This window comes from Symphalangus syndactylus, chromosome 14, assembly GCF_028878055.3.
Source record: "Symphalangus syndactylus isolate Jambi chromosome 14, NHGRI_mSymSyn1-v2.1_pri, whole genome shotgun sequence".
Lineage (NCBI taxonomy): Eukaryota > Metazoa > Chordata > Mammalia > Primates > Hylobatidae > Symphalangus > Symphalangus syndactylus.
The window spans coordinates 97638916-97654610 of record NC_072436.2 but is presented as its reverse complement, the minus strand read 5'-3'; the positions used below and the strand labels follow the sequence as shown (position 1 = coordinate 97654610).

The 15695-nt window shown below is 41.4% G+C and overlaps 1 protein-coding gene across 18 annotated transcripts in view; it reads right to left on the bottom strand.

Moving 5' to 3' along the window:
* The window catches only part of THADA (THADA armadillo repeat containing), a 369177-nt gene that overhangs the window by 106319 nt on the left and 247163 nt on the right, over positions 1-15695 (bottom strand). For all 18 annotated transcript variants that reach the window (XM_055242820.2, XM_063618104.1, XM_055242824.2 and 15 more), the window contains one exon: positions 3443-3558. In XM_055242820.2, coding sequence (XP_055098795.1) covers positions 3443-3558 — 116 coding nt within the window. The remainder of the gene's footprint in view (positions 1-3442; positions 3559-15695) is intronic.

Here is a 15695-nt window from a genome sequence, read left to right as displayed (position 1 = left end):
CCTTAGTAGACTCAAAGGAACATTTATTCTTCTTTCATGTGTAAATTACCAGGGACATAAAAAAGCCTCTTCAGTAGTTGAATTTGGAATACTCTGCACTGTAATATCTTCATGGGAAAGGCAGGTGAGAAAGTAAAGACAGGGGTATGTTCTGAGAAGGGACCGCTAGGACGAGAGGGGGTTCGTCTGAGCATGGAGTTAACTAGTATAGACAGACAACTCCCGGAACAAGAGGACCTCAGGGACAGGGCAGGCATGTGACACCGAGGCTTCATCACTTATACCCAGTTCTATAATTTGCTATTTAGGAACCTCAAAGTTATCCTGTCAATGATGTGGATAATATAGAAAAACTGATACATAGCTTTGGAATGCATTGTGCTGTCTGGCAGTATGTTTTCCTTCTAAACTCTATTTCAGGCTCTGAACACATCCTGATTAACACTTGTAAAAGTGTGCTGGGGAGCAAAAGGAAGCCTGGTGTTAGGAACCATTTACAGACCACCCACAAAGCGGAAAGTTCACACTTGGATAATAGAGAGTTGACTGTACTGGAAACAGAAAAGTGGCTTTCCTAGATTCTGGGCAAGGAAGGTGGAAACCCAGTAAATTGCAGTGATTCATTCCTTTGTCTTCTAGAGCTGGAAAATCACGGAGAAAAATCAGAAGTGGGGTGGGGAGCAGAAGGAAGGAGAATGGAAAGCCCAATTAGAAAACAGCAATAGGGACCACAGGACAGGTTTGAAAAGGCCAGGAGAACTTCTCTTCCTCTTAGCTGCAGAGGAAGCTGATGACAGCTTTGTCAGCCATCTCCAGGCACTGCACAACATGAAGGTCCACTCAATGGCTGGCCTGCTGCTCCATCTCCTCCATCTCATCCAACAAGAGGTAATGGACTCAGGAAGCCAGTGGATAATGACTTTCTATGAGATGCATGAAGGAGTAGCAAGCTAAGGGGACACAAACTCCTTCCTTACAGCACTTTAAGAACTAGAGTGTTAGGATACTTGGGACAGTCCTGGCTAGAAGCAGGTTTCAGAGGATAAAACCTCTGACTTCTTGCTCCCCTGACTTCTTGCTCCCCAGAAATAACAGGTAGGAAGAAGTGGCCTATTACCTGGCAAACAGCTGAGGGTACTGATGTGATATGTATCTTTGGGATGCTAAGAGCCACACAGAAGGCAAATGGTACTAGGCTTGGGTAAACACTTTATGGGTAAGCAACTCCTACTCTCTAAATAAAATGGAGAAAACAGATTGGGTGCAGTGGCTCACACACCTGTAATCCCAATACTTTGGGAGGCCGAGGCAGGTGGATCACCTGAGCCCAGGAGTTGGAGACCAGCCTGGGCAACCTGTTGAAACTCCTTCTCCACCAAAAAACCCCACAAAAATTAGCCGGGCATAGTGGCGTGTGGCTGTAGTCCCAGCTGCTCAGGGGACTGAGGCCGAAGGATCACCTGAGCCCCAGGAGGTCAAGGCTACAGTGAGCTGTGGTAGCGCCACTGCACTCCAACCTGGGTGACAGAGCATGACCCTGTCTAAAAAAAAGGGAGAATAGACTAACAGACTAAAAATGAGAGGCTCCCAATAACTTTACTGGCATTTCAGACACAAGATAATTTCTCCATCAATATCCCTGTCCAAAGTTATTAATGTTGAGACAATAATTGAAACACACACATTCACACATTGGGAAATCCACCACTGGCTCCTTCACCAAAAGGTTTCTTACAGGAGCTTTCACTGTGTGGCCTGGGCATATTTCCTGAGCCCCATTCTCTGCCACTTGTGCCTTACACTTTAGGTTGCAGAGGGCTAACTTCCTTATGGTTCTTCAAACCTACAGTGCCGTTTCATATTGCTGTGTCTCTGCCTATGCTATTATCTAAGCCTGGAATTCCCCTACCTGTCTTAGCCACTTGGTAAAATTCTGGCTCACTCTTGATGGCCAGTTTGATGTCAGCCCTCTCTCACCCCTCTTCTGGGGTACTGCTGTACCTACTACAGACATTTGTTATAATACTTAATATACACCAGATGAAAATTACTTATACACATCTTTCTCACTTCCTGGAAGTCCCTGGAGCCAGGACTAGCTCTTTTATATTTTTGTATTCCTACATCTCCTAACACAAAGGCTAGCACATAGCCTGCGCTCAATAATGCTTTGTTGAATTAAACTGATTTAAGAGCCTCACACAGCCCATTACTTGACTTGTCATAGAAGGTAGAGAGCCCAACAAAAGTGGCCAAAAGCATACTTTTTGAAAAATAAAAAAGAGAGGCTTCTACCTTAGACAGCCAATATACTTTTTTTTTCACTTGTTTGTTTCTCAAACTCTAAGCATCAGAAATTTATTTATTTTTGAAACAAGGTCTCACTCTGTCACCCAGTCTGGAGTGCAGTGGTGCAATCATAGCTCACTAGAGCCTTAAACTCCTGGGCCCAAACCATCCTCCTGCCTTAGCCTCCCAAGTAGTTGGGACTATAGGCATGCACCACCATACCTAGCTAATTTTTGTCGTTGTCATTGTTTCGTAGAGATGGGGTCTTGTTATGTTGTCCAGGCTGTTCTTGAACTCCTGGGCTCAATCCTCCTGCCTTAGCCTCCCAAAGTGCTGGGATTACAGACATGAACCACCACACTCGGCCAATAAACTGACTCTTAATTAAATACGTGTACTATGGCAGGAAAGGTGGTAACACTAACACATGTGCCTCTTCTGGAGCTACTCTGGTGGAACTTACAGAGGACCTCCGGGGACCTTTGCAGTTAACACTATTCTACCACCACTAGAGTCCTGCAACACAGATTTTGAACATGGCGTTACAGAGAGGACTCCCTGTATATTATATGAGAAATTCCTTTTACTCCTTCATCTTTCACACAGTAAATGTTCTAAGTTCCAGGATAAACTAACAATGGCAAGGATGAAAAATATGTTTCTATTCTTTTTTTGCCTTGCTTATTCAAGCTACCTTACTACCCACCTAAGAAAGGCAACTTCCATCCCCTCTTGCTATTCACACTCTATCTGTCCCTCAGTGCCTGCTCAAGCCTACAGCAATCTCTAATCTCTGAGTTGCCATGGCACCTAAGAGTCTGTACCACATGATTTAGTCAATTACTGACTTTCATTGTTATAATATCTAACACAGGACTGGGCACACAGCAGGTTTCAACAAAAACAAGCTGATTGGTGGGCAGATAAAAAGCCATATTACATGCCCCTCAGTCACTTAGCAGTTTTAGAAAAATCGTCCAGAAAATATTTTTCTTTCTTTACCACAACCCAAAGTTCTAAAAGGATAAATACTCCAATAAGTTTAGAAAACTCATGCCAATGACTTTTAAAACTCCCCACAACTAGAAACAGCAATTCTCAAATGTATTTCTAACCCCTGATAACTCCTTGCTCATGTGGGATTTTAACATACCTCTTGGCCAGCCAGAGTTTGGCTTTGGTACAAACAGTGATGTCAGTCAGCTCGTGCTGGAAGTCTGAATTCGTTCTGTGTTTGGAGTCTGAGTAGGCTTGCAACAAATGAAAAACCTAAACCAAAAAAGAAAAAAAAATCCTGCTGTGAAAATATATTTTTCCTAAACGCTCAGTTCCTCCCTTTTAAGTTTCCTTAAAATGTTCCCCTCAAAGAAAACAGACACCTGCAGAATGTAGCTCGGTCTCTTTGCAGAAAGGCATGTTGGTTTCGGAGGATGTAGCAGTGGCGAGAAACCCAAGTCCCTAATCCATACCTTGTTATAGGTTTCTCACACAATCCCCAAAACTGATGACTGTGGCCCAACAATCATCTGCCACAAGAGGTTATTAGTTACAAACAACCTATACACTGATTTCAGCAAAGAAATGCAAACATCTTTATGTTGGCTGTAACACATGAAAATAAAATGTGCCTTTTAAAGTCAAAGTCTTAAATTTAAAGAAAAATACATTGAGAGTCTAAACTGGTTTACATGTCTGAGTTCATTAGAACAGTCTTGGCTAAAGAAGTAGGTCAAACTAATTCTTGCCTTAGCAAATACTGGGCAGTGATGTTTGTAACTATTTAGGGTTTTTTTTTTTTTAGCAGATCATCCCTTCGATATTAGGAGTGAATGCGGCAATGAAGACGTGCCCCATTTACACAAGGATACTCATGTATATGCACGTATGCATGTATGTATGTACTGGATTCAGCAATGAAATCCGCAAGGCCTCTGTGAGGAGTACAAATCTATAGCAGACAAAGAATAAGGACAAGAGCATAAATGAGATCTTTTGACCTTGGCTAGTGCCAAGGAGAAAAATGCATGTCAAGAGAAATCCTTCAGTCTCCAGCCTCCTTATCTAAATCGAGAGGAAGAGACGGGTGCAGCAAAGTAAGCATGGATAAACACACTAAGAACTCTGAAAGTCTATTTTAATAACATCTGTTTTCTTTCCCTATTATATCCTTCTCTAGAGCTGTGAATGACTCTTTCTGTGTAACCAGATTCAACGTTTTCCTCTCTTTCTCTCCTATCAACAAGGGGCTGACAATAGTGAAATAACTGAGAGTTAGATATGGAAGGGAGTAATGAGAAACAGAAAAGGCCAGATAAAATCAATCCAGAGTCATCAGACCCTAAATGGGTAAGCTGGCAGGTTTTACTGGGTCAGACGTCTGCAATCACCAACAACAAATACATGCCAAGCACCTTCTGTTTAGAGAATCAAAATAAATTTCTTCTAAACAGAAGTAACTGTACAGGAGAGTGCACACAAGTCCCAATGTGGAGACTGAAAATGCTTTCTCTAATAATGGATCTGTTATTTCAGAAGCAACAGATCAAATGTCATGCCTTCACCACACCCCCGCAGGGACCCAAACCACCCGTCGTGGAGTCTGGAGCAATGGGTCTGGCTGGAGCTTCTGTTCTTATGTGGTGACTGCCAGAGGGAAAAAATACCTCCCTCAGCCTGAATCCCCACTGTCCTGAAAGAGCTGGCAAAGTCACTGGGCTTTGCTTTACTTTTCTCTACAGCTGCACAAAACCAACCACCAGGGCTTTTCATGGTGTCACAGGATCGCAATTAATCAGCAGACACCAGCAAAATACATGACTTTGGAATTTACTTGTAAAGAAATCTGTGAGATTTTCAAATGCTTCTCATTTAGAAGCAATCACTTCAAAAATAACTCCTGATGGATGTTTAAACTTAGTCCTATATTTGCTCACCTTACTTGGCAAAAACAAGACTGTTTTTGAAACGCTTGGTAGCTCTGGTTTATGAAAATCAGCCTACAATTCTGTCACATTGGGTACAAACCAGACAATTGTGATCCTGGTTATTCACCAGGAATGGAGAGCGATCTATTTACACGAGACAAAAGAGAGACAGGTACGCTGAAAAGAACTGTGGTGGAAATAAGCATGTCAAAGGGCCAGGGTCAGAGAAGTCAAGGAAAAAAATTGGGCAGGGAAGGAGAGGGAGAAGAGAAGACAGGGGAAGGAGAAAGGAAAGAAAGTTTTATAAGCAATTGTATGAAACAGGTTAGTGTTTTTGAGATATTTTTCTTTAAGAAAATAAAAATATTTGAATACACAACTAACCTCATAGACATTTAGTGTGTTGGGTTCAAGAAAAATGAGACCATCCTTTGGCATGAGGTCCAGGTATAAGGCCAGGCCCTTTGAAACTAGGATTTGATCAAGGTCAGACTCAGGAGCTCCAGCAGCTCCCAAGAAGGGCAGTTTGTCCATCAGCTCTTAAAGGATGGCAAGCAGCAAGGCAACTCTTTCTTCCTCACTTTCCTAAAGTTCTGGTCCCAAAGAATTCTGAGGCTAAGAAAGTAGTCAGGCCCAGGCCTGTGCTGAACGAAGCACAGAGAAACCAAAGCTGCCAGAACCAAGGAGGATGATTAATTGAACACACACGAGAACTCAGAATTTCAGTGTCATTTGATGTGTCCTAAATTGGCAACTGAATCCAAACATTGTCAACAAATATTTATTAAACAACTCTTATTACCAGGCACTGTCCAATGGGCTGCAGCAGAGACTAGATAGTTCCTTGCTTTCCTGTAGCTTACATTCTAGTCACGGAGACATGAAAAATCAATAGCTTTCCTGACTCTGCCTGGTCATGATTTACAACCTGCATGGCAGCATCGTCATCACTTTTGGTTTTATGCTTGACCTCCCCCTCCAATAAGTCTGATGCACTGTAGGAATTCAACAAGCATTTGCCAAATAAAAACGATGTTGGTATTTGGTGCTTCTTCCTATATTCACTCCTTTAGGACACATTCCCTTGGGTTTGGTGAGCTATTGTAGTGCCGACTTCTGTGTCTGGAGTGGAACGGAGAGCTGAATCACGCTGTACTCCTCACCCCAGTGGATGCCTCATCTGATGCTGGAGGCAGGAAGGCTAGATTAGCGCTAAGAATCCAGCCTCATGGGAAAGTGGAAAAGCGTGGATTTTGGAGCCGGGCAGAGATAGGTGTAAACCAATTATCAGTTTTGCGGCTTTGGGCAACTTAATCTCTGTTTCTCCATGGTAAATGGCCTATAATATCTAACTTGTAGGACTGTAGAGAGATTTAAAAGAATATATATACTACTAGGCATGCACTAGGGAAGTGATAACAATGTTGATTCTTTTCCACATTCTGTCTGCTCCCTCCCTTCCAGCCCCATTCCAAAAATAAACAGTCAGAGAAGACTTTGCAGAAAGAGTGATATGCGTATGTGGCCTTAAAAACAGTCTTGCCAGAATCGAGGGAAGGGTATGCAAGCAGTGAAAACAATTAAAACACATTTTAAGGGTATTAAAATATTGGTATGCCAACAAAAAGAGTGAATCTTAAACTATGGACTTCAGTTAATAACAATGTGTAAATACTGCTTCATTAATTGTAACAAATGTACCACATAAATGCAAGACATTCATAGTGGGAGAAAGTTGGGGGAAGGAGGTGGGGAGGAGAAAAATATTTGGGAACCTTCTGTATTACCAGTTCAATTTTTCCATAAATCTAATGGTTCTAAAAATAGTCTCTTAATTTTTAAAAATATTGGTACTATTCAGGGGACAGCAAGTAGTCCTGTGTGCGCAGAGCACAGCCAGGGTGTGCACAGGGTGGTGGGAGACACAGCTGGAGAAAAGAGTCGGGTCTAGTCAGAGAAAGACCTTAAAGGCAACGTCATGGAATGTGTACTTTATTCTGCGGACGGCAAAGATTTCTTCAGAGAGTGCTGTTGGGTGATGAGATCTGTAATTTGGAGAGAAAAGCCAGGGGCAGTGTGGAGGTCACAGCAGAAGGGGTGGAATGCCCAGGACTACTGCAGTAGTCTAGACAAGAGGAGGTGAGGGTTAAAACCAGCGGCTCAAAACCAATAGCCTATGGGCCAAAAGTGGCTGCAGATGTTTTATTTAGCCCACGCAGTACTTTTAAATCAACCTTTATGAATTGGGAGATTTCACATTGAAGTCATCCTGATTTCCATTTTGAAAAATTAGATCTGGCTATAGCGGCCCACCTTCCTGTAGGGCAAACAGTCACCTGGCCGGAGCTGAGCAGCAGGAGCTGGCCCCAGAGATGAGAACTGTACTCGCTAGACCACCACTGTCACCACTATTACTATTGCCTGTTACTCTAATCACTAAGACAGAGGGTCAATGCCATTTATCAAAGCTCTTAGGCTTTTCTGTTTGTTTTAAACTTTTGGAGAATCAAGAAAAAAATAAAATACTTACTGAACCCAAATCTCTACTAAAAGTTTGAAAACAAAGAATGGGCAGAGAGCCCCTGTGTTTATACTCATCCCCTGCTTTGGTTCACTTACCTGCCTGGCACGGGTAGGATTCTGATTTTGTGACATCTCTACTCCACCCCAATCTAAACTAAAACAGCAATGGAAGGAGAGGAAAGGATACATTTGAGAGAGCTTCTGCGGGCTGCAGAGGCAGGGCTTGGCAACTGCTTTAGACATGGAGTTAAGCCGCAGGAAAGAGCCTCTTAACTTGGGCAGCTGGTGAACAAGGGGCATCTTTCAAGATGGAGATCATAAGAGAATCTACAGCAGGCTTGAGAATGAGGGAGGGGAATTAATGAGTTTGCTTGGGAATATCCGTGTGATGACTGCTTCACTTAGGGTAATTTATGTCGCAAAAAAGAATTCTTCAGGGACAAAAGGGAGCTCTATTAATAATCACACTGTGAAAAGCAGAGGACAGATGCTTACCCCTAGCTGTAATAGGTCCCTTGGAGAAGGGTTAGAGGTGGACATACATGTCATCAGCACAAGAATCAGGAGAAAGCTTTGTTGCCCTAAGATAGTTACGACCCAATCAGAAAAAAACGGAAACCACATTATGAAACAAACAAGTACAAGCCAACAGCATCATCCATGACTATCATGGGCATGGAGCTGCCAAGAGATGGGACTGTCAGCCCTGCCCTGAGGAGGGGGTGGTCATGGAAGCAGCTGGGAGGGAGCAGGGAATGCACCGCAGGAGAGTGTCAGTGAGTAGGCTGATTTCTTGCCCCTGAGATGCAAGCCTTAATGAAAGTTTGAGGGGAACTGAGAAGTCTGGAGAACCTGGAAGCAGTTACCCTCTGTCCCTCACCCCTCCACTCTAAACACAGAGAGACTCAGGGGAGCCCTGAGCATCTGTGCAAAGCATGGGGTCCATTTTGGCAGCTTTGAAATGCTCTTTGAATAAATGCCACGGGCCTAAAAAGAGTCATGAGGCAGTTCCCTGAAAAAACTTACACTGCACCAGTAAAATATGCCTAGTTTATGCTGCTGGACTAAAATAGCAACTTGTGTTAGACAAGATCAAGATGATATATGGTTGTTTGGGAATGCAACGCTGAGATGGGTTTTTCTCTTCACCAAGCATGGCTTCCAGGCAATTTTCCCCCTTATAAAATCAACAGCAGCTGAGCTCCAGAAACCAGCAGGATCCATCAATAACAGGACAAGGTTAGACAGGCTATGAAAAAGACAACTCCAATAAGAAAAGAGATGCTCATTTCAAAGGTCAGATATAAATGGGGTAAATGTATCGTAATCATTAAAAACCTCAAATTCTGAAGATAAAAAAACCTGTCCACTTTTGCAACTGTATTTTCTTAAAAGTAAATGCTATGTTTTTCCTTGCTGCATGCAGACTACAGGTGAATATTTTTGACCCTATCACTTTCAGCCAAGTATAAAATTTCTGTATTTGCCATTTTGCCTAGTTTTCTCCCCGCATTGCTTCAACCCCCAAAGCTAAGTCAGTGCCACATTTTCCTTAGTGTTTACACAGGATTTTATTTCGACTGGTAAAACATCTGTATTTTTTCAGGGACTTAAATAAATGATCTATGCCGGGAATGTACAGTATAGGGTGATGTCAGGCCCCCCTTTTTTCTCGACTCACTGGGCAGAACAGTCAAACATTGTTTCAGCCTGTAGTTGGGAATGTGAATATTTATCCTGTCGACTTAATTCATACAAACAGAACTGCAGGCAGGCAGGCAGAAGTATTTTATGGCTCTAGGTCAGATTGAAAGGGGGTAAAAGGGTAAAAGGGAGATGACTGAGGGAGGAATCTAAACTTTCTAATTCACAGAAACAAGCCCAATCACATCACTGCTGGTAAACAGATACAGCAAAAATTATTCAAAACGCAGACTGTGTTTGTATGTGATGGAGGGCAGGGTGGGAAGGCAAGAGACAGAAAGGTCTCTAACAATACAGTATGTCATTTGCAATCATTCCAATGTGGGCTAGGATTTGTTTTCCGCTTCAGGCATATTAACTGGAACCCCAACTAGGCCGTAGGCCTCTCAGGAGCATCCCTCTTGCCTCTGACTTCCACAATGCAGGGTGCCGTGCTTATTGGGTATAAGTACCTACTTATATCATCTGTACAGAGCTCAACATGTTGTTTTTTATTCACAGCCCAACTGGCTAGAGCCAGAACCTTGGGATACCTGAACTCCTCAACCTGGTCACTCCCCAGAAGAAAGGGCTTGGTGGGCACTTGCTGTCCACATTAATCCACCAATCTGCTAGAGGGCCAGCCAGGAAGCATTTCATGTGGTTGCTCCCCTAAACTTCAGCCTGTTTATTGGGTAAGAATACATCCTTAGGATGGTCTTGCTAAGTCCCCAAAACATGACACCTTACTGTATTGTGTGTTGCTGCCAGGAAAGGATGCTAATTACAAAGTGTAATTACTTCCTAGCTGATTCTGGTTTGGGGAGAGAATCACAGGAAACACGCTGTGAATATCTTTAAGGATTACAGTGTACAAAAACACAAAGCCTGCTGGGGACTGGAAATTCACTTTGGGCCTCAAATCCATCCCCTCCTTTCTATTAACACTCCCACTATTCTAGTTCAGGAGCAAGAAGACTTTGCACCTAGATGATAAAAACAACTTAATTGCCTGCTCTCTGTCTCCAGCACTTATTTTACACATGGCCAGCAAAGAAATATTCCTAAAGCCAAGCTCTGAGGACATCACTCTCAAGTTCAAAATCCATCAATGACTTTCAACCTCCTAAAGAATGTGCTGGCACTAAAGGCTCAATCTACCTTTCTAGATTTAATTTCTGTTTCTTCCACTTTATGAACCTATTCTGTGGCCACAAAGAACAATTTCCTATTCCTAACAACTTACAAATGCTTTCTTGGCCAGGACGTTTCATCATTTGTCTCCCCACCTTCTCCAACTCCGCCTACTGAAATTCCATTAATAAAGTAAGGCCCAGCTTAAACATCATCTTCCCCATAAAACTCTCCCCAGCTTTCCTCAACTACTCCCACTCCCACCCTAAAACTCACTGTTTTTCTCTTCAGTGCCCCAACATCTCCTTTAATTTGACGATTTTAAAAAACTGTTTAATCCCATCATCATGGTTATCAACCTATACTACCCTTTTCTAGAGTATAGAGCTCTTTATCTGGCAGGGAGAGGGGCTGAAAACAGAGGATTCATTGATTCAGAATTCTACCATGGTCTTGCTAGGGATGGCAGAACAGAAGCTGCATTTGCAGCAGCAGCTGGGGTGCTAAAAGCCGCCTCTGTAAACTCTGGTCACACCAAGGTGTTGGGGGAAATAGCATTGACAAGAGAGAAAGTATACATTTGTCTTGGATCATCTCTCACCTGTTGTTCTAAATTCTATAAAGTAATTATGAGTTCCTTCACAGGGGAGACTTGTCAAGGGCCCCCAACAAGGGCCCCCAAGCTGTTGGTAAGGGCGAGGTTTGGAAAGTGATGTCAGATAGTCAACCTTAACCCAACATACAAATGAAGGCCTGCATATGAAGAATTTAAAATTAATTAAACACTCACATAATACCTGCTCTAACTAAAAAGTTCCTAATTTTAGAACACAGATACATTTCTGAAAATCTAGTTATAAAATTATTTGTAAAATAAATCTGTTTAAATTCTTTAGGAAGAGCTGTATTATATTTGATAATTTATCTTGCTTATATATCTGGATCTTCAACTACTGAGTTTTCTGAAAGAGAGAGTATTGAGATCAATAAGAAACTCTTAATGTAGTAAAACTCACTAATGAAAAATAATACATGGGGCAGTGGCTCATGCCTGTAATCTCAGCACTTTGGGAGGCTGAGGCAAGCGGATCACCTGATGTCAGGAGTTCGAGACCAGCCTGGCCAATATGGTGAAACCCCGTCTCTACTAAAAATACAAAAATTAGCCGGGTGTGGTGGCTTGTGCCTGTTATCTCAGCTACTTGGGAGACTGGGGCAGGAGAATCACTTGAACCTGGGAGGTGGAGGTTGCGGTGAGCAGAGATCGCGCCACTGCACTCCAACCTGGGTGACAGAGTGAGACTAAAAATAATAATAATAATAAAAAATGTAGATGATTTGTTCAGTCCAGACAAAGTCAATTTTTTAAAATAAATTTTATTGTGTATATTTAAGGTATAGAGCGTGTTATGAGGAGAGGGAGAGGGAGAGAGAGAGAGAGACAGAGAGACAGAGAGAGAGTTAGAGTTACTATAGTGAAACAAATTAGCATATTCATTATTTCACATAGTAACCAGCATCCCTACCACCACCTTCCAGGGCAAGAGTGGGTTATTAACTATAGTCCTAATACTGCAGTTAGATCTTTCAACTTGTTCATCCTACGTAATTGCTACTTTGTATCCTTTGACCTACACATGATTTCCTATCCTATACTCCAACCCTGGTAACCACTAACCATGAGTTTATTCTCCAGTTCTATATATTTGACTTTTATTATTTTTTTAAAGATTCCACATATAATTAAGATCATGCAATACTTTTCCGTGTCTGGCTTATTTCTCTCAGCAAAGTGTCTTCCTGGTCCATTCATGTTGTAGCAAATGGCAAGATCTCCTCCTTTTTAAAGGCTGAATAATATTCTACTGCACATAATCTATCTTTCTGTTTCTTTATTCATTCATCCATTTATGGATACCCAGGTTATTTCACTTTCTCTGGATACATACCCAGAAGAAGGATTGCTGGGTCTTATGATGGTTCTATTTGTAATTTCTTTAGGAATCTTCATACTGTTTTCCATTATGGAGGCATCAATCTGCATGCCCATTAACAGGGTACAAGGGTTCTCTTTTCTGCACACCCTTACCAACACTTATCTCTTGTTTTTTGATAACAGCTATCCTAAGAGGAGTGAGGTGGCATCACATAATGGTTTTGATTTCATTTGAATGCAAATAAAATGATTAGTGATGTTCAGCACTATTTATATACCTGTTGGACATTTTCATCTTTTTTGAGATACAAAAGAGATGGGTATTCAAGTTCGTTGCCCATTTTTAAATTGGGTTACATATTTTCCTGCTAATGAGTTGTATGAGTTATTCATAAATCTTAGATAATAACCCCTTATCTGATATATGGCTTGCAAATACTTTTTCCCAATCTGTAGGTTGCCTTTTTTCACATTTTATTTTACTTATTTATTGAGATGGAGTCTTGCTCTGTCGCCCATGCTGGAGTGTGGTGGCACAATCTTGGCTCACCGCAACCTCTGCCTCCCAGGTTCAAGTGATTCTACTGCCTCAGCCTCCCAAGTAGCTGGGACTACAGGCACGGGCCACCAAGACTGGCTTTTTTTTTTTTTTTTTTTTTTTTTTTTTGAGATGGAGTCTCACTCTGTTGCCCAGGCTGGAATGCAGTGGTGCATTCTCAGCTCACTGCAAGCTCCGCCTCCCAGGTTCACGCCATTCTCCTGCCTCAGCCTCCCAAGTAGCTAGGACTACAGGTGCTTGCCACCATGCCCGGCTAATTTTTTTGTATTTTTAGTAGAGATGGGGTTTCACCGTGTTAGCCAGGCTGGTCTCAATCTCCTGACCTCGTGATCTGCCCGCCTCAGCCTACCAAAGTGCTGGGATTACAGGCGTGAGTGAGCCACTGCGCCTGGCCAATTTTTGTATTTTTAGTAGAGACAGGGTTTTGCCATGTTGACCAGGCTGGTCTTGAACTCCTGACCTCAAGTGATCCGCTAGCCTCGGCCTCCTAAAGTGCTAGGATTACAGGCATGAGCCACCATGCCTGGCCACATTTTATTTTTTATGGGTATATGGTAGGTGTATATATTTATAGGGTACATAAGATATTTTTATATAGGCATACGATGTGTACTAACCATTTATCATTTGTGTTATGAACATTCCAATTATATTCTTTTAGCTATTTTTAAATGTACAATAAATTATTGTGGACTGTAGTTACCCTATTGTGCTATCAAATACTAGATATTATTCATTCTATCTAATTAACTATATTTTTGTACCCATTGACTATCCCCCTTTCCTTTCCTCCCCAGCCTCCGGTAACTATCATTTTACTCTCTATCTCCATGAGTTCAATTGTTTTAATTTTTGGCTCCTACAAATGAGTGAAAACGTGAAATTTGTCTTTCTGTGCCTGGCTTATTTCACTTAACATGGAACCTCTAGTTCTATTTATATTTTTGCAAATGTCAGGATCTCATTCTTTTTTATGGCTGAACAGTACTGCATTGTGTATATGGACTACATTTTCTTTACCATTTGATATGGTTTGGCTGTGTCCCTACCCAAATCTCATCTTGTAGTTCCCATAAACTCATGTATTGAGGGAGGGACCCAGAGGGAGATAATTGAATCATGGGGGTGGTTATCCTCATGCTGTTCTCATGATAGAGAGTGAGTTCTCACGAGACCTGATGGTTTTATAACGGGTTTTTCCCCCTTTTGCTCGGCACTTCTCCTTGCTGCTACCACGTAAAGAAGGATGTGTTTGCTTCCTTTTCCACCATGATTGTTAAGTTTCCTGAGGTCTCCTCAGCCGTGCTGAAGTGTGAGTCAGTTAAACCTCTTTCCTTTAAAATTACCCAGTCATGGGTATGTCTTTATTAGCGGCGTGAGAACAAACTAATACACCATTCATCTGCTGATGGACACTTAGGCCTTAGGTTGATTCTAAATCTTGGCTAATATGAACAGTGCTGTAATAAACAAGAGAGTGCAGATATCTCTTTGATATACTGATTTCCTTCCTTTTGAGTTTATACCTAGTAGTGGGATTGCTGGATCATATGGTATTCTAGTTTTGCTTTTTGAGGAACCTCCAAACTGTTCTCCACAGTGATTGTACTAATTTACATTCCCACCAACAGTGTACAAAGTTTCCCCTTTCTCCGTATCTTTGCCAGCATTCATTATTACTTGTCTCTTGGTTAAAAATCATTTTAACTGAGGTAAGATAAATAGGCTGCCTTTTCATCTTGTTTATTGTTTCCTTTGCTTGCAGAAGCTTTTCAGTTTGATATCGTCCTTTTATCCATATTTGCTTTTGCAGCCTGACCTTCTGGTGTGACAGCCAAGAAATCACTGCCAAGGTCAACGTCAAGGTTTCCCGTGTTTTCTTCTTAGAGTTTTATATCTTAGGTCTTACGTTTACATCTTTTATCTATTTTGAGCTGACTTTTGTGTAAGGCATAAGGGTCCAATATCATTCTTTTGCATGTGGAAATCCAGTTTTCCCAGCACCATTTACTGAAAAAACTATCCCTTCCCCATTGCAGACACAGTTAATTTTAAGGCAATAAAGGAGAAGGGGAACTGATAGTGGCATAAATGAAACAAAATTAGCCATCGATTGATAATGTTTGAAGCTGAGTGACGGATACATGAAGACTCATTATATTATTTGTGTATATCTAAAAATTTCTATAATATAAAAATGTGAAAAAGATTTAGTGAAGGAGGGAAGAAGGGAAAGATAAAATAGCTTAGTGTATAAGGACACAAAAATAACCAATATAGGAAGAGCTTATGATGTAGTGCAGAAAGTAAGATGTACATACTGAAATTTAAGGCAGAAAACAGTTAAGTGCTATAAGAGAAATAGAGAACAGAAGGCCTAGAAATAAACTCATTAGAAATTCTGCACATGGAAATTAAGTAGATGATAAAAGTGACATTTGAACAGTAGTGAAAAGATTGATTCATTCAGTAAACAGTATTAAGACAATCAACCAGTCCTTTGGGAAATGATATAGTTGGATTCCTATCTAAAGCCTTAAACTAAGATAAATTCCAGATGGAGGAAAGAATCAAATGTAAAAAAGAAACTATAAAAATGCTAGAAGGGAATGAAATATGTTTTATATCATGTTTTATGATCATCAGG